We start from the raw sequence: 27644 nt of genomic DNA, 5'->3' as shown, positions 1-27644 counted from the left end.
CCCAGAAAACACTGCTTTATTCCTTCCGGTGTCAGCTGGAGCCGGGCCAGCCACGGCGCCGCCTAGATGAAGTGGATCCAGGCCGAGTCCTGCTGGGCCGGGGCCAGGGAGGGAGGACGCCAGCAGAGGGCGTAGTTGGCGCCGCCGTGGCTGTCCCAGTACTCCTGCCCCCCGACGCGGTAGCAGACGGCAAACTCGAGGCGCGGGGGGGGGGCGCCCGGGCCGGGGGGGGCAGGGGGCAGGGGCAGACGGAACTGGAAGCGATCTGTGCTGAGGGAAACTGGGAGAGAAGGAGAGAGAGGGGTTAATACAGAGGACACACAGGGGAGACAGAGGGGTTAATACAGAGAACACACAGGGGAGACAGAGGGGTTAATACAGAGAACACACAGGGGAGACAGAGGGGTTAATACAGGCGACACACAGGGGAGACAGAGGGGTTAATACAGGCGACACACAGGGGAGACAGAGGGGTTAATACAGAGAACACACAGGGGAGACAGAGGGGTTAATACAGAGAACACACAGGGGAGACAGAGGGGTTAATACAGGCGACACACAGGGGAGACAGAGGGGTTAATACAGAGAACACACAGGGGAGACAGAGGGGTTAATACAGGCGACACACAGGGGAGACAGAGGGGTTAATACAGAGAACACACAGGGGAGACAGAGGGGTTAATACAGGCGACACACAGGGGAGACAGAGGGGTTAATACAGGCGACACACAGGGGAGACAGAGGGGTTAATACAGAGAACACGCAGGGGAGACAGAGGGGTTAATACAGAGAACACACAGAGGAGACAGAGGGGTTAATACAGAGAACACACAGGGGAGACAGAGGGGTTAATACAGAGAACACGCAGGGGAGACAGAGGGGTTAATACAGAGAACACACAGAGGAGACAGAGGGGTTAATACAGAGAACACACAGGGGAGACAGAGGGGTTAATACAGGCGACACACAGGGGAGACAGAGGGGTTAATACAGAGAACACACAGAGGAGACAGAGGGGTTAATACAGACGACACACAGGGGAGACAGAGGGGTTAATACAGAGAACACACAGAGGAGACAGAGGGGTTAATACAGAGAACACACAGGGGAGACAGAGGGGTTAATACAGAGAACACACAGGGGAGACAGAGGGGTTAATACAGAGAACACAGAGGAGACAGAGGGGTTAATACAGAGAACACACAGGGGAGACAGAGGGGTTAATACAGAGAACACACAGAGGAGACAGAGGGGTTAATACAGAGAACACACAGGGGAGACAGGGGTTAATACAGAGAACACACAGGGGAGACAGAGGGGTTAATACAGACGACACACAGGGGAGACAGAGGGGTTAATACAGAGAACACACAGAGGAGACAGAGGGGTTAATACAGACGACACACAGGGGAGACAGAGGGGTTAATACAGAGAACACACAGAGGAGACAGAGGGGTTAATACAGGCGACACGGGGAGACAGAGGGGTTAATACAGAGAACACACAGGGGAGACAGAGGGGTTAATACAGAGAACACACAGGGGAGACAGAGGGGTTAATACAGAGGACACAAAGGGGAGACAGAGGGGTTAATACAGACGACACACAGGGGAGACAGAGGGGTTAATACAGAGGACACACAGAGGAGACAGAGGGGTTAATACAGAGGACACACAGGGGAGACAGAGGGGTTAATACAGAGGACACACAGGGGAGACAGAGGGGTTAATACAGAGAACACACAGAGGAGACAGAGGGGTTAATACAGAGGACACACAGGGGAGACAGAGGGGTTAATACAGAGGACACACAGAGGAGACAGAGGGGTTAATACAGAGGACACACAGGGGAGACAGAGGGGTTAATACAGAGGACACACAGGGGAGACAGAGGGGTTAATACAGAGGACACACAGAGGGGTTAATACAGGCGACACACAGGGGAGACAGAGGGGTTAATACAGACGACACAGGGGAGACAGAGGGGTTAATACAGGCGACACACAGGGGAGACAGAGGGGTTAATACAGAGAACACACAGAGGAGACAGAGGGGTTAATACAGACGACACAGGGGAGACAGAGGGGTTAATACAGAGAACACACAGGGGAGACAGGGGTTAATACAGAGAACACACAGGGGAGACAGAGGGGTTAATACAGAGAACACACAGGGGAGACAGGGGTTAATACAGAGAACACACAGGGGAGACAGAGGGGTTAATACAGAGAACACACAGGGGAGACAGAGGGGTTAATACAGAGAACACACAGAGGAGACAGAGGGGTTAATACAGACGACACAGGGGAGACAGAGGGGTTAATACAGACGACACACAGGGGAGACAGAGGGGTTAATACAGAGAACACACAGAGGAGACAGAGGGGTTAATACAGAGAACACACAGGGGAGACAGAGGGGTTAATACAGAGAACACACAGAGGAGACAGAGGGGTTAATACAGACGACACAGGGGAGACAGAGGGGTTAATACAGACGACACACAGGGGAGACAGAGGGGTTAATACAGAGAACACACAGAGGAGACAGAGGGGTTAATACAGACGACACAGGGGAGACAGAGGGGTTAATACAGGCGACACACAGGGGAGACAGAGGGGTTAATACAGAGAACACACAGAGGAGACAGAGGGGTTAATACAGACGACACAGGGGAGACAGAGGGGTTAATACAGAGAACACACAGGGGAGACAGAGGGGTTAATACAGAGGACACACAGAGGAGAGAGAGGGGTTAATACAGACGACACACAGGGGAGACAGAGGGGTTAATACAGAGAACACACAGAGGAGACAGAGGGGTTAATACAGGCGACACGGGGAGACAGAGGGGTTAATACAGAGAACACACAGGGGAGACAGAGGGGTTAATACAGACGACACACAGGGGAGACAGAGGGGTTAATACAGAGGACACACAGAGGAGACAGAGGGGTTAATACAGAGAACACACAGAGGAGACAGAGGGGTTAATACAGAGGACACACAGGGGAGACAGAGGGGTTAATACAGAGAACACACTGGGGAGACAGAGGGGTTAATACAGAGGACACACAGGGGAGACAGAGGGGTTAATAAAGAGAACACACAGGGGAGACAGAGGGGTTAATACAGAGGACACACAGGGGAGACAGAGGGGTTAATACAGACGACACACAGGGGAGACAGAGGGGTTAATACAGGCGACACACAGGGGAGACAGAGGGGTTAATACAGACGACACACAGGGGAGACAGAGGGGTTAATACAGAGAACACACAGAGGAGACAGAGGGGTTAATACAGGCGACACACAGGGGAGACAGAGGGGTTAATACAGAGAACACACAGGGGAGACAGAGGGGTTAATACAGACGACACACAGGGGAGACAGAGGGGTTAATACAGAGAACACACAGAGGAGACAGAGGGGTTAATACAGGCGACACACAGGGGAGACAGAGGGGTTAATACAGAGAACACACAGAGGAGACAGAGGGGTTAATACAGGCGACACACAGGGGAGACAGAGGGGTTAATACAGAGAACACACAGAGGAGACAGAGGGGTTAATACAGAGAACACACAGGGGAGACAGAGGGGTTAATACAGAGAACACACAGAGGAGACAGAGGGGTTAATACAGAGAACACACAGGGGAGACAGAGGGGTTAATACAGAGAACACACAGAGGAGACAGAGGGGTTAATACAGAGAACACACAGGGGAGACAGAGGGGTTAATACAGAGAACACACAGAGGAGACAGAGGGGTTAATACAGAGAACACACAGGGGAGACAGAGGGGTTAATACAGAGAACACACAGGGGAGACAGAGGGGTTAATACAGAGAACACACAGAGGAGACAGAGGGGTTAATACAGAGAACACACAGGGGAGACAGAGGGGTTAATACAGAGAACACACAGAGGAGACAGAGGGGTTAATACAGAGAACACACAGGGTAGACAGAGGGGTTAATACAGAGAACACACAGGGGAGACAGAGGGGTTAATACAGACGACACACAGGGGAGACAGAGGGGTTAATACAGGCGACACAGGGGAGACAGAGGGGTTAATACAGGCGACACAGGGGAGACAGAGGGGTTAATACAGAGAACACACAGAGGAGACAGAGGGGTTAATACAGGCGACACAGGGGAGACAGAGGGGTTAATACAGGCGACACACAGGGGAGACAGAGGGGTTAATACAGAGAACACACAGAGGAGACAGAGGGGTTAATACAGAGAACACACAGGGGAGACAGAGGGGTTAATACAGAGAACACACAGAGGAGACAGAGGGGTTAATACAGAGAACACACAGGGGAGACAGAGGGGTTAATACAGAGAACACACAGAGGAGACAGAGGGGTTAATACAGAGAACACACAGGGGAGACAGAGGGGTTAATACAGAGAACACACAGAGGAGACAGAGGGGTTAATACAGAGAACACACAGGGGAGACAGAGGGGTTAATACAGACGACACACAGGGGAGACAGAGGGGTTAATACAGGCGACACAGGGGAGACAGAGGGGTTAATACAGGCGACACAGGGGAGACAGAGGGGTTAATACAGAGAACACACAGAGGAGACAGAGGGGTTAATACAGGCGACACAGGGGAGACAGAGGGGTTAATACAGGCGACACACAGGGGAGACAGAGGGGTTAATACAGAGAACACACAGGGGAGACAGAGGGGTTAATACAGAGAACACACAGAGGAGACAGAGGGGTTAATACAGAGAACACACAGGGGAGACAGAGGGGTTAATACAGAGAACACACAGAGGAGACAGAGGGGTTAATACAGAGAACACACAGGGGAGACAGAGGGGTTAATACAGAGAACACACAGAGGAGACAGAGGGGTTAATACAGAGAACACACAGGGGAGACAGAGGGGTTAATACAGAGAACACACAGAGGAGACAGAGGGGTTAATACAGAGAACACACAGGGTAGACAGAGGGGTTAATACAGAGAACACACAGGGGAGACAGAGGGGTTAATACAGACGACACACAGGGGAGACAGAGGGGTTAATACAGGCGACACAGGGGAGACAGAGGGGTTAATACAGAGAACACACAGAGGAGACAGAGGGGTTAATACAGGCGACACAGGGGAGACAGAGGGGTTAATACAGAGAACACACAGAGGAGACAGAGGGGTTAATACAGAGAACACACAGGGGAGACAGAGGGGTTAATACAGAGAACACACAGAGGAGACAGAGGGGTTAATACAGAGAACACACAGGGGAGACAGAGGGGTTAATACAGAGAACACACAGGGGAGACAGAGGGGTTAATACAGAGAACACACAGAGGAGACAGAGGGGTTAATACAGAGAACACACAGGGGAGACAGAGGGGTTAATACAGAGAACACACAGAGGAGACAGAGGGGTTAATACAGAGAACACACAGGGGAGACAGAGGGGTTAATACAGAGAACACACAGGGGAGACAGAGGGGTTAATACAGGCGACACAGGGGAGACAGAGGGGTTAATACAGAGAACACACAGGGGAGACAGAGGGGTTAATACAGGCGACACAGGGGAGACAGAGGGGTTAATACAGAGAACACACAGGGGAGACAGAGGGGTTAATACAGGCGACACACAGGGGAGACAGAGGGGTTAATACAGGCGACACAGGGGAGACAGAGGGGTTAATACAGAGAACACACAGGGGAGACAGAGGGGTTAATACAGGCGACACACAGGGGAGACAGAGGGGTTAATACAGACGACACACAGGGGAGACAGAGGGGTTAATACAGAGAACACACAGGGGAGACAGAGGGGTTAATACAGGCGACACAGGGGAGACAGAGGGGTTAATACAGAGAACACACAGAGGAGAGGCAGAGGGGTTAATACAGGCGACACAGGGGAGACAGAGGGGTTAATACAGGCGACACAGGGGAGACAGAGGGGTTAATACAGAGAACACACAGAGGAGAGGCAGAGGGGTTAATACAGATGACAGGGGAGACAGAGGGGTTAATATAGACAACACACAGAGGAGACAGAGGGGTTAATACAGACGACACACAGGGGAGACAGAGGGGTTAATACAGACAATACAGGGGAGACAGAGGGGTTAATACAGGCGACACAGAGGAGACAGAGGGGTTAATACAGAGAACACACAGAGGAGACAGAGGGGTTAATACAGACGACACACAGGGGAGACAGAGGGGTTAATACAGACAATACAGGGGAGACAGAGGGGTTAATACAGGCGACACACGAGCAGACAGAGGAGTTAATACAGAGAACACGCAGAAGAGAGGCAGAGGGGTTAATACAAATGACACAGGGGAGACAGAGGGGTTAATATAGACAACACGCAGAGGAGACAGAGGGGTTAATACAGACAACACACACAGACAGCACACAGAAGTTACACAAGGAAGACTCACAGTGAGTGATGTCAGGAGGCAGGTAGCTGGCAGAGACCTCGCTGTAGGAGCTCCAGTGGTCATTAGTGTACCGGACCACAACATCCTTGTGGAAAGACATGTTCTGGACACGCACTGTGCCAGACAGACAGACAGGCTGAGCACACACAGACTCCAGACACACTCCCTGAGACCGAACCAGCAGATCAAAATCAGGCCTGGTCACTGGGGCCTGGAACTGCAACACAGCAGACTGAGAGAGAGAGAGGGGTTAATACAGACACACTGACTGACTGGACACTCCAGTACATTAACACTGCACTGAGAGAGAGGGGTTAATACAGACACACTGACTGACTGGACACTCCAGTACATTAACACTGCACTGAGAGAGAGGGGTTCATACAGACACACTGACTGACTGGACACTCCAGTACATTAACACTGCACTGAGAGAGAGGGGTTAATACAGACACACTGACTGGACACTCCAGTACATTAACACTGCACTGAGAGAGAGGGGTTCATACAGACACACTGACTGACTGGACACTCCAGTACATGAACACTGCACTGAGAGAGAGGGGTTCATACAGACACACTGACTGGACACTCCAGTACATTAACACTACACTGAGAGAGAGGGGTTAATACAGACACACTGACTGACTGGACACTCCAGTACATTAACACTGCACTGAGAGAGAGGGGTTCATACAGACACACTGACTGACTGGACACTCCAGTACATTAACACTGCACTGAGAGAGAGGGGTTCATACAGACACACTGACTGGACACTCCAGTACATTAACACTGCACTGAGAGAGAGGGGTTCATACAGACACACTGACTGGACACTCCAGTACATTAACACTGCACTGAGAGAGAGGGGTTCATACAGACACACTGACTGGACACTCCAGAACATTAACACTGCACTGAGAGAGAGGGGTTCATACAGACACACTGACTGACTGGACACTCCAGTACATTAACACTGCACTGAGAGAGAGGGGTTCATACAGACACACTGACTGGACACTCCAGTACATTAACACTGCACTGAGAGAGAGGGGTTCATACAGACACACTGACTGACTGGACACTCCAGTACATTAACACTGCACTGAGAGAGAGGGGTTCATACAGACACACTGACTGACTGGACACTCCAGTACATTAACACTGCACTGAGAGAGAGGGGTTCATACAGACACACTGACTGGACACTCCAGTACATTAACACTGCACTGAGAGAGAGGGGTTCATACAGACACACTGACTGACTGGACACTCCAGAACATTAACACTGCACTGAGAGAGAGGGGTTCATACAGACACACTGACTGGACACTCCAGAACATTAACACGGTCACCTCTGCCCATGAAGGTGTCTTCCTCTCTGTGTGTGGTGCGTTGGGAATGACGTGCATCACCAGGCCAGGAGAGTCGCTCTCAGACTCACTGTCCTGGTCCTGTGAGTCATGTGACTGACTGCAGGCCGAGAGCAGAGACAGTGTGAGTCCCGGATCGCCGGCTCCTTCCTCCCCCTGCCCGCTGCTCCTCTCCCTCACCTGTAGCGGCACACGGTGATGAGCTCCAGGCCCAGCGTGTCGGCGAAGCGTACTCTCTTCCTGGTCTCGGGGCTGTGGCCGCGTCGGGTCGGCTCCCCGGAGGGGTGGGCCGGCACCGAGCGGGCCCGGCGCCGCGGCGACAGTGGGGAGGGCGGGGCCAGGAGGTCGCGACCCCGGCTCCTTTCGGCCAGGCCGGCGGCGCAGGTCAGGGGTCGCGGGATCCTTCCCCGCGTCGCGGTGACACCGAGGTCCGCTGGTCCGTTCATGGCCCGCCGATCCGTGTGTGCGGTTCCGTGTGTGTGTGTGTGCGTCCTCGATGCCTCCTGCGCGGCTGTGCGTCTCCCAGTGTCTCCCGGTCCGTGTCTCCTGTCCTCCTCCGTGCGTGTGAGCCCGGGTCTCTCCTCTCCTGTCAGCCCCAGGGCGGTCCTGCAGTCTGAGCTCTCCTCTCTCCTCTCTCCTCTGTTATCAGCCCCAGGGCGGTCCTGCAGTCTGAGCTCTCCTCTCTCCTCTGTTATCAGCCCCAGGGCAGTCCTGCCCTCTGAGCTCTGCACATCTCAGTATCGACGAGGTGTTTACCAGCACAGTGCGGCTCCCTCCCCCTCCTCCATACTGCCTGTGTCTCTGATCTTCCTCTCCTCTCTCCTCTCTCCCTGTGTCTCCCTCTCCCCCTGTCTCTCTGATCCTTCTCTCCTTTCTCCTCTCTCCCTGTGTCTCTCCCTGTCTCTCTCTCTTCCTCTCCTTCTCTCTCTGTGTTTCTGATGTCTCTCTCCCTCTGTCTCCTCTCTCCCTGTCTCTCCCTCTCCCTGCCCTTCCCTCGTCCTGTGCTTCTCCCTCATTAATAAGTAATTGCAGATAAGTACACTTAAAAAGTTAAAAGCTTTCCTGAGACAAAGATCTTTCCCCTCCTGTGTCACTCAGTCCAGGGGTCTCCAGTCCAGTCAGTCTGGGGATCTCTGGTCCTGGAGAGCAAAGGGTGGAGGGGGTGGGAAACAGGCACTTTACACAGAGGGGGGTGGGGGTGGGGAACAAGCTGCCCAGCCGTGTTGTTGAAGCCGATACCCTGGCTCCTCTCCAGACACAGCTGGGTGAGACCCTCCAGTGAGGACAGGAGGCTCTTCTTTACACAGAGGGGGGTGGGGGTGTGGAACAAGCTGCCCAGCCATGTTGTTGAAGCCGATACCCTGGCTTCTCTCCAGACACAGCTGGGTGAGCTCCTCCAGTCAGGACAGGAGGCGCTTCTTTACACAGAGGGGGGTGGGGGTGTGGAACAAGCTGCCCAGCCATGTTGTTGAAGCCGATACCCTGGCTTCTCTCCAGACACAGCTGGGTGAGACCCTCCAGTCAGGACAGGAGGTGCTTCTTTACACAGAGGGTGGTGGGGGTGGGGAACAAGCTGCCCAGCTGTGTTGTTGAAGGCAATACAGTGGTTCCGCTCCAGAAACGGCTGGAAAAGATCAAATCAAATCCGAGTTTATTGACCAAATGCACAACAATACAGCGTGCAGCAGTAGTTGCTGGCATTGAAATGTCTTTTCTACGAGCTCACAAAAATCACAAAATTAAGGTTACGAAAATAAGGTTACATGATAATAGATAATAATGTAATAGAAACTGAATAAAACTCAATATGAACAGAGCTGCTCTGTGTCCAGGCTGTGTGCAGGACAGTGTGTCCCAGTAGTGCAGTGTGCTGGATACAGTGGAAACTGTGTCCCTGTAGCCAGTACAGGTGACTTGCTGAAGGAGCTGCAGCTTGGCTGTTTAGCAGTCTTACTGCCTGGAGGTAGAAGCTGTTCCCTGATCTGTTGGACTTGGACCGAATGCTTCGGTGCCGTTTACCGGATGGTAGGAGGGAAAACAGTTTGTGACTGGGATGACTGGGGTCCCTGAGAATGGACCTGGCCTTCTTCAGACATCTAGCTGAGTAGATCTCCTGGATGTCTGGTAGCTCACAGCCGGTGATGAGCTGCGCTGACTTCACCACCCTCTGCAGTACTTTGCGATCCCGGGCGGAGCAGTTCCCACACCAGGCAGTGATGCAGCCAGTCGGGATGCTCCCAATAGTGCACCTGTAGAAGTTGGCCTGGATATGTGACGGCATGCCGAACTTCTTTAGCCTGCGGAGAAAGAACAGGCGCTGCCGTGCTGTCTTGACCACGGTGTTGGTGTGGTGGGTCCAGGTTAAGTCCTCTGAGATGTTAACTCCCAGGAACTGAAAACTGCTGACCCTCTCCACTGCAGTCCCATTGATGTAGATAGGTGTGTGCTCTCCTCCCTGGTGTTTCCTATAGTCCACAGTCATCTCCTTAGTCTTACTGATGTTAAGAGAGAGGTTGTTCTCCTGGCACCATGCTGCCAGGGTTTCAACCTCCTCCCTGTACGCAGACTCCTCACCATCTGTGATCAGGCCGATGACTGTTGTATCGTCCGCAAACTTGATGATGGAGTTTGAGTCATGCCTGGCGACACGGTCATGAGTAAATAAGGAGTAGAGGACAGGGCTAAGCACACAGCCTTGGGCGGCTCCAGTGTTTAGAGTCAGGGTAGAGGACATGTTGGTGCCCACCCTCACCACCTGCGGACGTTTCGTCAGCAAGTCCAGGATCCAGTTACAGAGGGAGGTGTTCAGTCGCAGGTCCTGGAGCTTGATGACAAGCTCTGAGGGCACTATGGTATTGAATGCTGAGCTCTAATCAACAAACAGCATTCTCACACATGTTCCTTTCTGATCCAGGTGTGAGAGGGCAGTATGGAGGGCAGTGGCTATAGCACCCTCTGTGGACCTGATCTGGCGATACGCACACTGCAGTGGGTCTGGGGCGTCAGGCAGTGAGGAGATGTGTGCTTTGACCGGCCGCGAAGCACTTCATGATACCTGATGTGAGTGCAACAGGGCGGTAGTCATTCAGGCAGCTGACTCTGGGTTTCTTAGGGACAGGGATGATGGTGGTTTTCTTACAGCAGGAAGGAACTATAGACTGAGCTAGGGAGAGGTTGAATATGTCCGAGAAGACATCTGCCAGCTGGTCTGCTCATGCCTTCAGAACACGGCCTGATGGGATGGCATCAGGGCCAGGAGCCTTGCGTGGATCGGCCTTTTTAAAGACTTTACACACATCCGCTCTGGATATGATCGGTGGGTTTCCGTCTGGGATTTCTGGAATCTTCCTGGCTGGATCTGCGTGGCTGACCTCAAACCGAGCATAGAATGAGTTTGGCTCATCAGGAAGAGAGGCAGACTGTTGTGCGACAGAGCTGGGTTGTGTTTTGTAGTCTGTGATGGTGCGTGTACCACTCCACATGGTCCGTGTGTTGCAGCCGTGATAACATGACTCTAATTTTACTCTGTAGTTGTATTTAGCTCTCTGAATGATCTTGAATTAATTCAGATCTCTGAATTAATGAGCTGCTGATCGCTGATTGGGGGGTATGGCCTCCTCATTGTAACTGAGGGCGGAGTGGTGGCTCTGTGGCTGGGAGGTTGCTAGTTCAAATCCCACGGCTGGCAGAGGAATCCTACTCCGCTGGGCCCCTGAGCGAGGCCCTTAACCCCAGCTGCTCCAGGGGTGCTGTATAAATGGCTGACCCTGCGCTCTGACCCCCAGCTTCTCTCCCTGTCTGTGTGTCTCCTGGAGAGCAAGCTGGGGTCTGTGAAGAGACACAGTCCTTATGCAAGAGACTGTATAGGGACAGTGAAGTGTGACCTTATCTGTTCTTATGTTAAAGGCAACAGCACTATTTTTTTCAGTCACACCTTCTCTCTCGCTCAGAAGTGCAGTCTCTGAAGCGGAACTGGCCAGACTGCGCCGCAGTTTAAAAACCTCTGTATTTGCACACATTAACAACGTTTTAACAAACAGATCGTGCGATCATTGTATCGCAAGCGACCCGCCAGCATGCAGCTAATAGTGCAGCCACCAGAGGTCGCTCGTGCTTATTTTCCGCTCACTGGCCATAAAGAACATAATATACGTCCCCCCCTAGAACTACTTTTCACCGCTGGCGAAAGGTTAAAGCGGCATAAAACATAACCACCGTGCGGCACCTACACAGCAGCTGAGGACGTGACGCGACAGAACCTCTCGCGTGGGTCTGTGGACAAGGACCCTGGTCACGCTCTCGGTGGAAATAAACTCCGGTGCCCGAGTGCTTCTCGGAGTACGATTATGGGATTGGAGCGGTTCAAGTTTGGCTTCCCCGGCTGGAACCGTGCTGTGCTGGATCTCCGGGACGTGGCAGTAAATGCTAACGCTGTCTCAGGCGACTCCTGTGCTTCAGTCTCCTTTGTATCGTAAAGGATTAAATTTCCGTTTGCGCGTTAATCCCGTGTCCCGTGGTTTCGGTGGTTTACGGTAGTGGGCGAGCTGGACTCCGCGGGGTCGGAGCTGCGTGGACAGGACGCCCGTGGACCTGCTGTCGGACCTCGACGCCGCCGACTCGAGGGTGACTCTTCGTGGGTAAGAAGAAGGGACGGGTTATTCGCGTGTTATTTCGCGTGTCGAGCGGCTGAGGCGAGGTCCACACGGACGGGCGGAAGGCGGTGTGTGTGTGTGGGGGGGCCGCACCGCGCGTGGCCCCCGGGCGCCAGGGTCGCGTCACCAGCGGCGACCAGGGCAGCCGCCGGGCCGGAGTGACGTCACAGCGCGGCGCCTTGCCCTGCCCTCCCTTCTCCCGCCGCGCTGGCCGAGCTCGTCAGACCGCCGGGTTACAAGCCAGCACACACACACCCACACACACACACACCCCTGCGCCTCATGGCTGATACCACGGCCAGGGCCGCCGGTAATCATTAACGAGGCGGGGCAGCAGCCGCGGCTGTCCTCGCTCCAGCTGCTCAGGGCGGCGAGCCGACTCTCACGCGTCTGTCCCGGCCAGGAGGCCAGCTGGGGGCGCCGCGCTCTGAGCCCGTCACAGGTCTGCACCTTCCAGATCATTCATCCTCCAGCCGCTGTGTCCACAACAGGGTCAGGAGAGCTGGAGTCTGTCAGCACTGTAAGCTAGAGGGTACAGAGACAGGGTACAGCCTGGACACACACACACACACACACCAGACACAGAGACAGGGTACAGCCTGGACACACACACACACCAGACACAGAGACGGGGTACAGCCTGGACACAGAGACACACGCACACCGGACACAGAGACAGGGTACGGCCTGGACACAGAGACACGCGCACACCAGACACAGAGACAGGGTACGGCCTGGACACAGAGACACGCGCACACCAGACACAGAGACAGGGTACGGCCTGGACACAGAGACACACGCACACCAGACACAGAGACAGGGTACAGCCTGGACACACACACACACCAGACACAGAGACAGGGTACAGCCTGGACACACACACACACCAGACACAGAGACAGGGTACAGCCTGGACACAGAGACACACACACACCAGACATAGAGACAGGGTACGGCCTGGACACACACACACACCAGACACAGAGACAGGGTACAGCCTGGACACAGAGACACACACACACCAGACATAGAGACAGGGTACGGCCTGGACACACACACACACCAGACACAGAGACAGGGTACAGCCTGGACACAGAGACACACACACCAGACACAGAGACAGGGTACAGCCTGGACATACACACACACCAGACACAGAGACAGGGTACAGCCTGGACACACACACACCAGACACAGAGACAGGGTACGGCCTGGACACACACACACACCAGACACAGAGACAGGGTACGGCCTGGACACACACACACACCAGACACAGAGACAGGGTATGGCCTGGACACACACACACACACACACACACACACACACACACACACGCCTGGACACACACACACCAGACACAGAGACAGGGTACAGCCTGGACACACACACACACCAGACACAGAGACAGGGTACAGCCTGGACACACACACACACCAGACACAGAGACACACCAGATATAGAGACAGGGTACGGCCTGGACACACACACACACCAGACACAGAGACAGGGTACAGCCTGGACACACACACACACCAGACACAGAGACAGGGTACAGCCTGGACACACACACACACCAGACACAGAGACAGGGTACAGTCTGGACACACACACACGCTTTAGAACCTGGGAAGATCACGGCCTGTTCAATCAGCATGTTGAACTGCAGCCGCGCGCTCGGTCTCTCTCAGGTGCAGCTCCTCCCCTGTCCAGCAGATGGCGCTGTCGGGCTGGGTGTGCCTGGTGACCGGAGCCTCCCGGGGGATCGGGAAGGGGGTGGCCCTGCAGCTGTCTGAGGCGGGAGCGACCGTCTACGTTACCGGCCGCAACGAGCGCGCTCTCAGAGAAGCCGCCTCGGAGGTGAGGTCCTGGTACCTCGGAGGTGAACTCCCAGTGCCTCGGAGGTGAGGTCCTGGTACCTCGGAGGTGAACTCCCAGTGCCTCGGAGGTGAGGTCCCAGTGCCTCTGAGGTGAGGTCACCGTGCCTCGGAGGTGAGGTCCTGGTACCTCGGAGGTGAACTCCCAGTGCCTCTGAGATGAGGTCACCGTGCCTCGGAGGTGAGGTCACCCTGCCTCGGAGGTGAGGTCCTGGTACCTCGGAGGGGAGGTCCCAGTGCTTCTGAGGTGAGGTCACCGTGCCTGGGAGGGGAGGTCCCAGTGCCTCAGAGGTGAGATCCCAGTGACTCGGAGATGAGGTCCCAGTGCCTCAGAAGTGAGAGCACAGTGCCTCTGAGGTGAGGTGTGAGGTCCCAGTGCCTCTGAGGTGAGGTGTGAGGCCCAGTGCCTCAGAAGTGAGAGCACAGTGCCTCTGAGGTGAGGTGTGAGGTCCCAGTGCCTCTGAGGTGAGGTGTGAGTTCCCAGTGCCTCAGAAGTGAGAGCACAGTGCCTCTGAGGTGAGGTGTGAGGTCCCAGTGCCTCTGAGGTGAGGTGTGAGTTCCCAGTGCCTCAGAAGTGAGAGCACAGTCCCTCTGAGGTGAGGTGTGAGTTCCCAGTGCCTCTGAGGTGAGGTGTGAGTTCCCAGTGCCTCAGAAGTGAGAGCACAGTCCCTCTGAGGTGAGGTGTGAGTTCCCAGTGCCTCAGAAGTGAGAGCACAGTGCCTCTGAGGTGAGGTGTGAGGTCCCAGTGCCTCAGAGGTGAGGTGTGAGTTCCAAGTGCCTCGGAGGGGAGGTCACGGTGTCTTGCTGAGACGCACATTGGGGCCTCAGGAACAAGTAGTAGGTTTACTCCCTGCTGAAAAGAGAAGAAAGGAAACACAACGTTTCGGCTGTAGAGCCTTCTTCAGGTTCTTCTTCCACTCCTGAAGAAGCTCCACAGCTTCAGAATCCTGTCAATCACCTGGACCCTCCTCCATAGTGACTGGTCACCCTTCCTGTCAGTCACCTGGACCCTCCTCCATAGTGACTGGTCACCCTTCCTGTCAGTCACCTGGACCCTCCTCCCTCCTCCATAGTGACTGGTCACCCTTCCTGTCAATCACCTGGACCCTCCTCCCTCCTCCATAGTGACTGGTCACCCTTCCTGTCAGTCACCTGGACCCTCCTCCCTCCTCCATAGTGACTGGTCACCCTTCCTGTCAATCACCTGGACCCTCCTCCATAGTGACTGGTCACCCTTCCACCTGGACCCTCCTCCTCCTTGGTGACTGGTCACCCTTCCTGTCAATCACCTGGACCCTCCTCCATAGTGACTGGTCACCCTTCCTGTCAGTCACCTGGACCCTCCTCCCTCCTCCATAGTGACTGGTCACCCTTCTTGTCAGTCACCTGGACCCTCCTCCCTCCTCCATAGTGACTGGTCACCCTTCCTGTCAATCACCTGGACCCTCCTCCATAGTGACTGGTCACCCTTCCACCTGGACCCTCCTCCCTCCTCCATAGTGACTGGTCACCCTTCCTGTCAGTCACCTGGACCCTCCTCCATAGTGACTGGTCACCCTTCCTGTCAGTCACCTGGACCCTCCTCCCTCTTCCATAGTGACTGGTCACCCTTCCTGTCAATCACCTGGACCCTCCTCCCTCCTCCATAGTGACTGGTCACCCTTCCTGTCAATCACCTGGACCCTCCTCCCTCCTCCATAGTGACTGGTCACCCTTCTTGTCAGTCACCTGGACCCTCCTCCCTCCTCCATAGTGACTGGTCACCCTTCCTGTCAATCACCTGGACCCTCCTCCATAGTGACTGGTCACCCTTCCACCTGGACCCTCCTCCCTCCTCCATAGTGACTGGTCACCCTTCCTGTCAGTCACCTGGACCCTCCTCTTCCCTCCTCCATAGTGACTGGTCACCCTTCCTGTCAGTCACCTGGACCCTCCTCCCTCCTCCATAGTGACTGGTCACCCTTCCTGTCAGTCACCTGGACCCTCCTCCCTCCTCCATAGTGACTGGTCACCCTTCCTGTCAGTCACCTGGACCCTCCTCCCTCTTCCATAGTGACTGGTCACCCTTCACCTTCCACCTGGACCCTTCTCCCCCCTCCAATTGCAGGTGGAGGCGCGGGGTGGGCAGTGCGTGCCGGTGGTGTGTGATTCGTCGAAGGACGATGATATCAAGCAGCTGTTTGAGAGAATCGCGTGGGAGCAGAAGGGGCGGCTGGACATCCTGGTCAACAATGCGTATGATGGAGTCCAGGTCAGTTACAAAACAGCAGTCCTTCACATTCAGCTTTATTACTCAGAACAGTGATCACTGATGTTGGACTTTTACACACAGCCAACGGTGAGAGAACGATGTCACACACACACAGCCAATAGTGAGAGAACGATGTCACACACACACAGCCAATAGTGAGAGAACGATGTCACACACAGCCAGTAGACTGAGAACAGAGTCACACACACAGATAATAGTGAGAGAGCACAGTCACACACAGTCAGTAGGGTGAGAGCAGAGTCACACACAGTCAGTAGGGTGAGAGCAGAGTCACACACACAGCCAATAGAGAGAGAACAGAGTCACACACACAGTAGGGTGAGAGCAGAGTCACACACAGCCAGTAGGGTGAGAGCAGAGTCACACACACAGCCAATAGAGAGAGAACAGAGTCACACACACAGTAGGGTGAGAGCAGAGTCACACACAGCCAGTAGGGTGAGAGCAGAGTCACACACACAGCCAATAGTGAGAGAGCAGAGTCACACACACAGCCAATAGTGTGACAGTAGAGTTATGCACACAGCCAATAGTGAGAGAGCAGAGTCACACACAGCCAGTAGAGTGAGAGCAGAGTCACACACAGCCAATAGGGTGAGAGCAGAGTAACACAGCCAATAGGGTGAGAGCAGAGTCACACACACAGTCAATAGAGTGAGAACAGAGTCACACACAGCCAGTAGGGTGAGAACAGAGTCACACACAGCCAGTAGGGTGAGAACAGAGTCACACACAGCCAATAGTGAGAGAGCAGAGTCACACACACAGTCAGTAGGGTGAGAGCAGAGTCACACACACAGTCAATAGAGTGAGAACAGAGTCACACACAGCCAGTAGGGTGAGAACAGAGTCACACACAGCCAGGAGGGTGAGAGAAGAGTTGTACACAGATAATAGTGAGAGAGCAGAGTCACACACACAGTCAGTAGGGTGAGAGTAGAGTCACACACAGATAATAGTGACAGAGCAGAGTCATACACACAGTCAGTAGTGAGAGAGGAGAGTCATACACACAGCCAAAAGGGTGGGAGGTATCTCAGAATGGTGAGGATCATGTTTGTCCTTCCAGGCTGTTTTTGACTACTCAGAGAAAAAATTCTGGGAGATGGACCCCTCAGTCTGGGACTCTATGAACAATGCTGGACTAAGGTACAAATCCTACCATAGGATATCCATTTATAATTTCTGTCTCAGTGGGGGAGCAGTACGTGCTGTTTCTCACTCAGTGTGTCTCTAATGCTGTGTCTCAGTCAGTGTGTCTCTCCTGCTGTGTCTCAGTCAGTGTGTCTCTCAGTATGTCTCTCCTGCTGTGTCTCAGTCAGTGAGTCTCTCAGTGAGACTCTCCTGCTGTGTCTCAGTCAGTGAGACTCTCCTGCTGTGTCTCAGTCAGTGAGTTTCTCCGGCTGTGTCTCAGTCAGTGAGTCTCTCAGTGAGTCTCTCAGTGAGTCTCTCCTGCTGTGTCTCAGTCAGTGAGTCTCTCAGTGAGTCTCTCCGGCTTTGTCTCAGTCAGTGAGTCTCTCCTGCTGTGTCTCAGTCAGTGTGTCTCTCCGGCTTTGTCTCAGTCAGTGAGTCTCTCCTGCTGTGTCTCAGTCAGTGAGTCTCTCAGTGAGTCACTCCTGCTGTGTCTCAGTCAGTGAGTCACTCCTGCTGTGTCTCAGTCAGTGAGTCTCTCAGTGAGTCTCTCCTGCTGTGTCTCAGTCAGTGAGTCTCTCAGTGAGTCTCTCCGGCTTTGTCTCAGTCAGTGAGTCTCTCAGTGAGTCTCTCCAGCTGTGTCTCAGTCAGTGAGTCTCTCAGTGTGTCTCTCCTGCTGTGTCTCAGTCAGTGAGTCTCTCAGTGTGTCTCTCCTGCTGTGTCTCAGTCAGTGAGTCTCTCAGTAAGTCTCTCCTGCTGTGTCTCAGTCAGTGTGTCTCTCAGTATGTCTCTCCTACTGTGTCTCAGTCAGTGAGTCTCTCAGTGAGTCTCTCCTGCTGTGTCTCAGTCAGTGAGTCTCTCAGTGAGTCTCTCCTGCTGTGTCCCAGTCAGTGAGTCTCTCAGTGAGTCTCTCAGTGTGTCTCTCCTGCTGTGTCTCAGTCAGTGAGTCTCTCAGTGTGTCTCTCCTGCTGTGTCTCAGTCAGTGAGTCTCTCAGTGAGTCTCTCCTGCTGTGTCTCAGTCAGTGAGTCTCTCAGTGTGTCTCTCCTGCTGTGTCTCAGTCAGTGAGTCTCTCAGTGTGTCTCTCCTGTGGTGTCTCAGTCAGTGAGTCCCTCAGTGAGTCTCTCCTGCTGTGTCTCAGTCAGTGAGTCTCTCAGTGAGTCTCTCCTGCTGTGTCTCAGTCAGTGAGTCTCTCAGTGTGTCTCTCCTGCTGTGTCTCAGTCAGTGAGTCTCTCAGTGTGTCTCTCCTGCGGTGTCTCAGTCAGTGAGTCTCTCAGTGAGTCTCTCAGTGAGTCTCTCAGTGTGTCTCTCCTGCTGTGTCTCAGTCAGTGAGTCTCTCAGTGTGTCTCTCCTGCTGTGTCTCAGTCAGTGAGTCTCTCAGTGAGTCTCTCGTGCTGTGTCTCAGTCAGTGAGTATCTCAGCGTGTCTCTCCTGCTGTGTCCCAGTCAGCGTGTCTCTCCTGCTATGTCCCAGTCAGTGAGTCTCTCAGTGAGTCTCTCAATGTCTCTCCTGCTGTGTCTCAGTCAGTGAGTCTCTCAGTGAGTCTCTCCTGCTGTGTCTCAGTCAGTGAGTCTCTCAGTGAGTCTCTCCTGCTGTGTCCCAGTCAGTGAGTCTCTCAGTGAGTCTCTCAGTGTGTCTCTCCTGCTGTGTCTCAGTCAGTGAGTCTCTCAGTGAGTCTCTCCTGCTGTGTCTCAGTCAGTGAGTCTCTCAGTGAGTCTCTCCTGCTGTGTCTCAGTCAGTGAGTCTCTCAGTGAGTCTCTCAGTGTGTCTCTCCTGCTGTGTCTCAGTCAGTGAGTCTCTCAGTGTGTCTCTCCTGTGGTGTCTCAGTCAGTGAGTCTCTCAGTGTGTCTCTCCTGCTGTGTCTCAGTCAGTGAGTCTCTCAGTGAGTCTCTCCTGCTGTGTCTCAGTCAGTGAGTCTCTCAGTGTGTCTCTCCTGCTGTGTCTCAGTCAGTGAGTCTCTCAGTGTGTCTCTCCTGTGGTGTCTCAGTCAGTGAGTCTCTCAGTGTGTCTCCCCTGCTGTGTCCCAGTCAGTGAGTCTCTCAGTGTGTCTCTCCTGCTGTGTCTCAGTCAGTGAGTCTCTCAGTGTGTCTCTCCTGCTGTGTCTCAGTCAGTGAGTCTCTCAGTGTGTCTCTCCTGCTGTGTCTCAGTCAGTGAGTCTCTCAGTGTGTCTCTCCTGCTGTGTCTCAGTCAGTGAGTCTCTCAGTGAGTCTCTCCTGCTGTGTCTCAGTCAGTGAGTCTCTCAGTGTGTCTCTCCTGCTGTGTCTCAGTCAGTGAGTCTCTCAGTGTGTCTCTCCTGCTGTGTCTCAGTCAGTGAGTCTCTCAGTGAGTCTCTCCTGCTGTGTCCCAGTCAGTGAGTCTCTCAGTGTGTCTCTCCTGCTGTGTCTCAGTCAGTGAGTCTCTCAGTGAGTCTCTCCTGCTGTGTCTCAGTCAGTGAGTCTCTCAGTGAGTCTCTCCTGCTGTGTCCCAGTCAGTGAGTCTCTCAGTGAGTCTCTCAGTGAGTCTCTCAGTGTGTCTCTCCTGCTGTGTCCCAGTCAGTGAGTCTCTCAGTGTGTCTCTCCTGCTGTGTCTCAGTCAGTGAGTCTCTCAGTGTGTCTCTCCTGTGGTGTCTCAGTCAGTGAGTCTCTCAGTGTGTCTCTCCTGCTGTGTCTCAGTCAGTGAGTCTCTCAGTGTGTCTCTCCTGCTGTGTCTCAGTCAGTGAGTCTCTCAGTGTGTCTCTCCTGCTGTGTCTCAGTCAGTGAGTCTCTCAGTGTGTCTCTCCTGCTGTGTCTCAGTCAGTGAGTCTCTCAGTGAGTCTCTCCTGCTGTGTCTCAGTCAGTGAGTCTCTCAGTGTGTCTCTCCTGCTGTGTCTCAGTCAGTGAGTCTCTCAGTGTGTCTCTCCTGCTGTGTCTCAGTCAGTGAGTCTCTCAGTGTGTCTCTCCTGCTGTGTCTCAGTCAGTGAGTCTCTCAGTGAGTCTCTCCTGCTGTGTCTCAGTCAGTGAGTCTCTCAGTGTGTCTCTCCTGCTGTGTCTCAGTCAGTGAGTCTCTCAGTGTGTCTCTCCTGCTGTGTCTCAGTCAGTGAGTCTCTCAGTGTGTCTCTCCTGCTGTGTCTCAGTCAGTGAGTCTCTCAGTGAGTCTCTCCTGCTGTGTCCCAGTCAGTGAGTCTCTCAGTGTGTCTCTCCTGCTGTGTCTCAGTCAGTGAGTCTCTCAGTGTGTCTCTCCTGCTGTGTCCCAGTCAGTGAGTCTCTCAGTGAGTCTCTCAGTGTGTCTCAGTCAGTGAGTCTCTCAGTGTGTCTCTCCTGCTGTGTCTCAGTCAGTGAGTCTCTCAGTGAGTCTCTCCTGCTGTGTCTCAGTCAGTGAGTCTCTCAGTGTGTCTCTCCTGCTGTGTCTCAGTCAGTGAGTCTCTCAGTGTGTCTCTCCTGCTGTGTCTCAGTCAGTGAGTCTCTCAGTGTGTCTCTCCTGCTGTGTCTCAGTCAGTGAGTCTCTCAGTGAGTCTCTCCTGCTGTGTCCCAGTCAGTGAGTCTCTCAGTGTGTCTCTCCTGCTGTGTCTCAGTCAGTGAGTCTCTCAGTGTGTCTCTCCTGTGGTGTCTCAGTCAGTGAGTCTCTCAGTGTGTCTCTCCTGCTGTGTCCCAGTCAGTGAGTCTCTCAGTGAGTCTCTCCTGCTGTGTCTCAGTCAGTGAGTCTCTCAGTGTGTCTCTCCTGCTGTGTCTCAGTCAGTGAGTCTCTCAGTGTGTCTCTCCTGCTGTGTCTCAGTCAGTGAGTCTCTCAGTGTGTCTCTCCTGCTGTGTCTCAGTCAGACATATGTAAAATGGAGTCAGCCTGCTGGGAGGACCTGCAGGACCAGGTTCGAGAGCCCTGACGCAGACGTCTGAGCGCAGTTCTGGCTGTCTCCTGCAGGGGTCACTATGTCTGCAGTGTGTATGCTGCGCGGCTCATGGTGCAGGCGGGCCGGGGGCTGCTGGTGGTGATCTCCTCCACTGGGGGGCTGCAGTACTGCTCCAGCGTCCCCTATGGAGTCGGCAAGGCAGCGGTGAGGCAACCACTGTACTCCCTCACTCCTTCATCTTCTCACCCTCTCACTCCCTCCCTCTCACTCTCGCACTCTCACCCTCTCACCCCCTCACCCTCTCAGTGTGTCTGTATGAACCCCTCTCTCTCAGTCCAGTGTTAATGTACTGGAGTGTCCAGTCAGTGTGTCTGTATGAACCCCTCTCTCTCAGTGCAGTGTTAATGTACTGGAGTGTCCAGTCAGTCAGTGTGTCTGTATGAACCCCTCTCTCTCAGTGCAGTGTTAATGTACTGGAGTGTCCAGTCAGTCAGTGTGTCTGTATGAACCCCTCTCTCTCAGTGCAGTGTTAATGTACTGGAGTGTCCAGTCAGTCAGTGTGTCTGTATGAACCCCTCTCTCTCAGTGCAGTGTTAATGTACTGGAGTGTCCAGTCAGTGTGTCTGTATGAACCCCTCTCTCTCAGTGCAGTGTTAATGTACTGGAGTGTCCAGTCAGTGTGTCTGTATGAACCCCTCTCTCTCAGTGCAGTGTTAATGTACTGGAGTGTCCAGTCAGTCAGTGTGTCTGTATGAACCCCTCTCTCTCAGTGCAGTGTTAATGTACTGGCGTGTCCAGTCAGTCAGTGTGTCTGTATGAACCCCTCTCTCTCAGTGCAGTGTTAATGTACTGGAGTGTCCAGTCAGTGTGTCTGTGTGAACCCCTCTCTCTCAGTCCAGTGTTAATGTACTGGAGTGTCCAGTCAGTCAGTGTGTCTGTATGAACCCCTCTCTCTCAGTGCAGTGTTAATGTACTGGAGTGTCCAGTCAGTCAGTGTGTCTGTATGAACCCCTCTCTCTCAGTGCAGTGTTAATGTACTGGAGTGTCCAGTCAGTGTGTCTGTATGAACCCCTCTCTCTCAGTGCAGTGTTAATGTACTGGAGTGTCCAGTCAGTGTGTCTGTATGAACCCCTCTCTCTCAGTGCAGTGTTAATGTACTGGAGTGTCCAGTCAGTCAGTGTGTCTGTATGAACCCCTCTCTCTCAGTGCAGTGTTAATGTACTGGAGTGTCCAGTCAGTCAGTGTGTCTGTATGAACCCCTCTCTCTCAGTGCAGTGTTAATGTACTGGAGTGTCCAGTCAGTCAGTGTGCCTGTATGAACCCCTCTCTCTCAGTGCAGTGTTAATGTACTGGAGTGTCCAGTCAGTCAGTGTGTCTGTATGAACCCCTCTCTCTCAGTGCAGTGTTAATGTACTGGAGTGTCCAGTCAGTGTGTCTGTATGAACCCCTCTCTCTCAGTGCAGTGTTAATGTACTGGAGTGTCCAGTCAGTCAGTGTGTCTGTATGAACCCCTCTCTCTCAGTGCAGTGTTAATGTACTGGCGTGTCCAGTCAGTCAGTGTGTCTGTATGAACCCCTCTCTCTCAGTGCAGTGTTAATGTACTGGAGTGTCCAGTCAGTCAGTGTGTCTGTATTAACCCCTCTCTCTCAGTGCAGTGTTAATGTACTGGAGTGTCCAGTCAGTCAGTGTGTCTGTATGAACCCCTCTCTCTCAGTGCAGTGTTAATGTACTGGAGTGTCCAGTCAGTCAGTGTGCCTGTATGAACCCCTCTCTCTCAGTGCAGTGTTAATGTACTGGAGTGTCCAGTCAGTCAGTGTGTCTGTATGAACCCCTCTCTCTCAGTGCAGTGTTAATGTACTGGAGTGTCCAGTCAGTGTGTCTGTATGAACCCCTCTCTCTCAGTGCAGTGTTAATGTACTGGAGTGTCCAGTCAGTCAGTGTGTCTGTATGAACCCCTCTCTCTCAGTGCAGTGTTAATGTACTGGAGTGTCCAGTCAGTCAGTGTGTCTGTATGAACCCCTCTCTCTCAGTGCAGTGTTAATGTACTGGAGTGTCCAGTCAGTCAGTGTGTCTGTATGAACCCCTCTCTCTCAGTGCAGTGTTAATGTACTGGAGTGTCCAGTCAGTCAGTGTGTCTGTATGAACCCCTCTCTCTCAGTGCAGTGTTAATGTACTGGAGTGTCCAGTCAGTGTGTCTGTATGAACCCCTCTCTCTCAGTGCAGTGTTAATGTACTGGAGTGTCCAGTCAGTGTGTCTGTATTAACCCCTCTCTCTCAGTGCAGTGTTAATGTACTGGAGTGTCCAGTCAGTGTGTCTGTATGAACCCCTCTCTCTCAGTGCAGTGTTAATGTACTGGAGTGTCCAGTCAGTCAGTGTGTCTGTATGAACCCGTCTCTCTCAGTGCAGTGTTAATGTACTGGAGTGTCCAGTCAGTCAGTGTGTCTGTATGAACCCCTCTCTCTCAGTGCAGTGTTAATGTACTGGAGTGTCCAGTCAGTGTGTCTGTATGAACCCCTCTCTCTCAGTGCAGTGTTAATGTACTGGAGTGTCCAGTCAGTGTGTCTGTATTAACCCCTCTCTCTCAGTGCAGTGTTAATGTACTGGAGTGTCCAGTCAGTGTGTCTGTATGAACCCCTCTCTCTCAGTGCAGTGTTAATGTACTGGAGTGTCCAGTCAGTCAGTGTGTCTGTATGAACCCGTCTCTCTCAGTGCAGTGTTAATGTACTGGAGTGTCCAGTCAGTCAGTGTGTCTGTATGAACCCCTCTCTCTCAGTGCAGTGTTAATGTACTGGAGTGTCCAGTCAGTCAGTGTGTCTGTATGAACCCCTCTCTCTCAGTGCAGTGTTAATGTACTGGAGTGTCCAGTCAGTCAGTGTGTCTGTATGAACCCGTCTCTCTCAGTGCAGTGTTAATGTACTGGAGTGTCCAGTCAGTCAGTGTGTCTGTATGAACCCCTCTCTCTCAGTGCAGTGTTAATGTACTGGAGTGTCCAGTCAGTCAGTGTGTCTGTATGAACCCCTCTCTCTCAGTGCAGTGTTAATGTACTGGAGTGTCCAGTCAGTCAGTGTGTCTGTATGAACCCCTCTCTCTCAGTGCAGTGTTAATGTACTGGAGTGTCCAGTCAGTGTGTCTGTATGAACCCCTCTCTCTCAGTGCAGTGTTAATGTACTGGAGTGTCCAGTCAGTGTGTCTGTATGAACCCCTCTCTCTCAGTGCAGTGTTAATGTACTGGAGTGTCCAGTCAGTCAGTGTGTCTGTATGAACCCCTCTCTCTCAGTGCAGTGTTAATGTACTGGAGTGTCCAGTCAGTCAGTCAGTGTGTCTGTATGAACCCCTCTCTCTCAGTGCAGTGTTAATGTACTGGAGTGTCCAGTCAGTCAGTGTGTCTGTATGAACCCCTCTCTCTCAGTGCAGTGTTAATGTACTGGAGTGTCCAGTCAGTGTGTCTGTATGAACCCCTCTCTCTCAGTGCAGTGTTAATGTACTGGAGTGTCCAGTCAGTGTGTCTGTATGAACCCCTCTCTCTCAGTGCAGTGTTAATGTACTGGAGTGTCCAGTCAGTCAGTGTGTCTGTATGAACCCCTCTCTCTCAGTGCAGTGTTAATGTACTGGAGTGTCCAGTCAGTCAGTGTGTCTGTATGAACCCCTCTCTCTCTCTGGCAGTGTGACAGGTTGGCTGCAGACTGTGCTGTAGATCTCAGAGGTCGGGGGGTGGTGTCGGTCAGTCTGTGGCCGGGAGCAGTCAGGACAGAGCTGGTCATTCAGAACGTGATGGATCCACAGCCACGGAGTGAGGAGCATCAGAAGGTGAGTTGCTAATTACAGTTGGTAATTAATGAACACAATAATTAATAACACAATACTGTGGAGCTGCAGAGGACCACAGGATAGAGGGAGAGGAAGAGGGGTGTGGAGGAGAGGAAGAGGAGGTGTAGGGAGAGGAAGAGGAGGATGGAGGGAGATGGAGGGATTGGGAGGAGAAGAAGAGGAAGAGGAGGGTGTAGGGAGAGGAAGAGGAGGGTGTAGGGAGAGGAAGAGGAGGTGTGGAGGGAGATTGATTGGGAGGAGAAGATGAGGGAGAGGAGGTGTGGAGGAGAGGAAGAGGAGGTGTGGAGGGAGATGGAGGGATTGGGAGGAGAAGAAGAGGGAGAGGAGGTGTAGGGAGAGGAAGAGGAGGTGTGGAGGGAGATGGATTGGGAGGAGAAGATGAGGGAGAGGAGGTGTGGAGGAGAGGAAGAGGAGGTGTGGAGGGAGATGGAGGGATTGGGAGGAGAAGAAGAGGGAGAGGAGGTGTAGGGAGAGGAAGAGGAGGTGTGGAGGAGAGGAAGAGGAGGTGTGGAGGGAGATGGAGGGATTGGGAGGAGAAGAAGAGGGAGAGGAGGTGTAGGGAGAGGAAGAGGAGGTGTAGGGAGAGGAAGAGGAGGATGGAGGGAGATGGAGGGATTCGGAGGAGAAGAAGAGGGAGAGGAGGTTATGCTTTTGTGGCCGATGATGAATGAGCACCACCTGCTGGCAGGACCTCTGAACTGCAGCTGCTGCAGTCTGGCAGATCTCTCTGAATTCCTCCTCTCTGTCCCTCTGTCCTCTGCTCCTGCCCGTCAGATCAGGGAGGGTTTGTCCACGGGAGAGACCCCAGAGCTCAGCGGGAGGTGTATTGTGGAGCTGGCCAAAGGTACACACTCGTCTCTTACACTGTCCCTCTGTCTCACTCACTCGTCTCTTACACTGTCCCTCTGTCTCACTCACTCGTCTCTTACACTGTCCCTCTGTCTCACTGCACTGCGCTACAGTGTCTCCCTGTCTCACTGCTCCACACTGTCTCACTGCACTACAGTCTCCCTGTCTCACTGCACTGCGCTACTCTGTCCCTGTGTCTCACTGCTCCACACTGTCTCACTGTGCTGTCTCACTGTGCCGTGTGTCTGCTGCCTCTTGATCCACTTTAATGTTTATTTTCTCTTTTCCTTACAGATAGAGACTTGATGGCTCTGACAGGGAAGGTTCTGATGACCTCAGATCTTGCAAGGCGCTATAATATTCGGGATGTTGATGGTATGAGTATGATTATTAATAAGACGCAGAAGACGAGTGTAGTTTCTCTCGGTGTGTCTGTATTAACCTCTCTCTCTCTCTCTCTCTCTCTCAGGGCGCAGTGTGTTTGACAACTTGTCCATCAGTTTTCTCGTCTCTCAAGTGCCCTACCTCTCCTGGCTGTCCTCCTTCATCCCTTCTTTCCTGCGTCTTCCCAAGTTTGTTCTCACTCTGCTCCATGGACGGTTCTGACCCAGTAACCCCACTGACCCCCTGTCCATCGGCACGCTGACCTCTGACCCTCACACTGACCCCCTGTCCATCGGCACGCTGACCTCTGACCCTCACACTGACCCCCCTGTCCATCGGCACGCTGACCTCTGACCCTCACACTGACCCCCTGTCCATCGGCATGGTGACCTCTGACCTTCACACTGACCCCCTGTCCATCGGCACGCTGACCTCTGACCCTCACACTGACCCCCTGTCCATCGGCATGGTGACCTCTGACCTTCACACTGACCCCCTGTCCATCGGCACGCTGACCTCTGACCCTCACACTGACCCCCTGTCCATCAGCACAATGACTCTGCCTGTCCTGTCTGTCCAACACCAGGTCAGCTCACCCTGAAGGCTTCCAGTGACTAATAAACAGCATTTTATTTGTCATTAATCCAGTATTGTTCTAGACGTAATGTATTATACTTTGCATTAAAGAAGCTGAAGTAAAGTGTGCTGTACTGCACTAGTTTTACACTTTAAACGTGCGAGTGGTGTTTTTTACAGTTTTATTAAGTTTTACACGGTAATCACAGTAGGAGTTTTGCATTTTACATTTCTTTCCTTAAGAGAATAACGGTGAAATTGATCATGAAAACCAGGTACAGTGACGGCTACATCAGAGTTCTGTCGGGTTTTAAAGTGTAAATATAATAGTGGTCTAACAGTTCTGATCTGTGGAGCTGCTCCGAACTGTACTCGTGCTTTCAGTGTCTTCTCCACCGTCCTTTCAAACACTCCAGCTCACCTTTCAGGATGAATGTGAACTTCTCTGAGGAGTT

The 27644-nt window shown here is 53.2% G+C and overlaps 2 protein-coding genes across 4 annotated transcripts; one reads left to right on the top strand and one right to left on the bottom strand.

The window, feature by feature from the left end:
• Window positions 1-62: 62 nt before the first annotated feature.
• Window positions 63-8265, bottom strand: LOC148833227 (protein phosphatase 1 regulatory subunit 3E-like). The gene is made up of 4 exons (XM_088916083.1): window positions 8000-8265; window positions 7802-7919; window positions 6444-6675; window positions 63-280 (listed from the first exon to the last, which is right to left on the bottom strand). The coding sequence occupies exons 1-4, from the start codon at window positions 8263-8265 to the stop codon at window positions 63-65; spliced, it is 834 nt and encodes a 277-aa protein (XP_088772209.1).
• A 3716-nt stretch (window positions 8266-11981) lies between these two features.
• On the top strand, window positions 11982-27346 carry dhrs1 (dehydrogenase/reductase 1). 3 transcript variants are annotated; one of them, XM_088916080.1, is made up of 9 exons: window positions 11982-12456; window positions 14163-14331; window positions 16456-16599; window positions 17690-17769; window positions 21623-21755; window positions 25216-25359; window positions 26155-26224; window positions 26524-26604; window positions 26699-27346. In XM_088916080.1, the coding sequence occupies exons 2-9, from the start codon at window positions 14188-14190 to the stop codon at window positions 26833-26835; spliced, it is 933 nt and encodes a 310-aa protein (XP_088772206.1). In that variant the 5' UTR covers window positions 11982-12456; window positions 14163-14187; the 3' UTR covers window positions 26836-27346. The 3 variants fall into 3 exon arrangements, with proteins under 3 accessions (XP_088772206.1, XP_088772208.1, XP_088772207.1); XM_088916082.1 differs by having other exon boundaries at window positions 12331-12456; window positions 14188-14331; XM_088916081.1 differs by lacking the exon at window positions 11982-12456 and adding an exon at window positions 12828-12991.
• The last annotated feature ends 298 nt before the right edge of the window (window positions 27347-27644 follow it).

The sequence above is a fragment of the Atractosteus spatula genome, chromosome 5 (assembly GCF_055471065.1).
Source record: "Atractosteus spatula isolate fAtrSpa1 chromosome 5, fAtrSpa1.hap1, whole genome shotgun sequence".
Lineage (NCBI taxonomy): Eukaryota > Metazoa > Chordata > Actinopteri > Semionotiformes > Lepisosteidae > Atractosteus > Atractosteus spatula.
The sequence above is the reverse complement of the archived record's forward strand: the minus strand, read 5'-3'. Positions and strand labels throughout refer to the sequence as shown.

Excerpts from the sequence above, each read along its gene's own strand:
- LOC148833227 (XM_088916083.1), bottom strand. The coding sequence starts at position 8,265 with ATGAACGGACCAGCGGACCTCGGTGTCACCGCGACGCGGGGAAGGATC. Across the intron at positions 7,920-7,999 it reads ATCACCGTGTGCCGCTACAG|TCAGTCACATGACTCACAGG; the intron begins GTGAGGGAGAGG and ends CTCGGCCTGCAG. Across the intron at positions 6,676-7,801 it reads AGACACCTTCATGGGCAGAG|TCTGCTGTGTTGCAGTTCCA; the intron begins GTGACCGTGTTA and ends TCTCTCTCTCAG.
- dhrs1 (XM_088916080.1), top strand. The coding sequence starts at position 14,188 with ATGGCGCTGTCGGGCTGGGTGTGCCTGGTGACCGGAGCCTCCCGGGGG. Across the intron at positions 14,332-16,455 it reads TCAGAGAAGCCGCCTCGGAG|GTGGAGGCGCGGGGTGGGCA; the intron begins GTGAGGTCCTGG and ends CTCCAATTGCAG. Across the intron at positions 26,605-26,698 it reads TAATATTCGGGATGTTGATG|GGCGCAGTGTGTTTGACAAC; the intron begins GTATGAGTATGA and ends TCTCTCTCTCAG.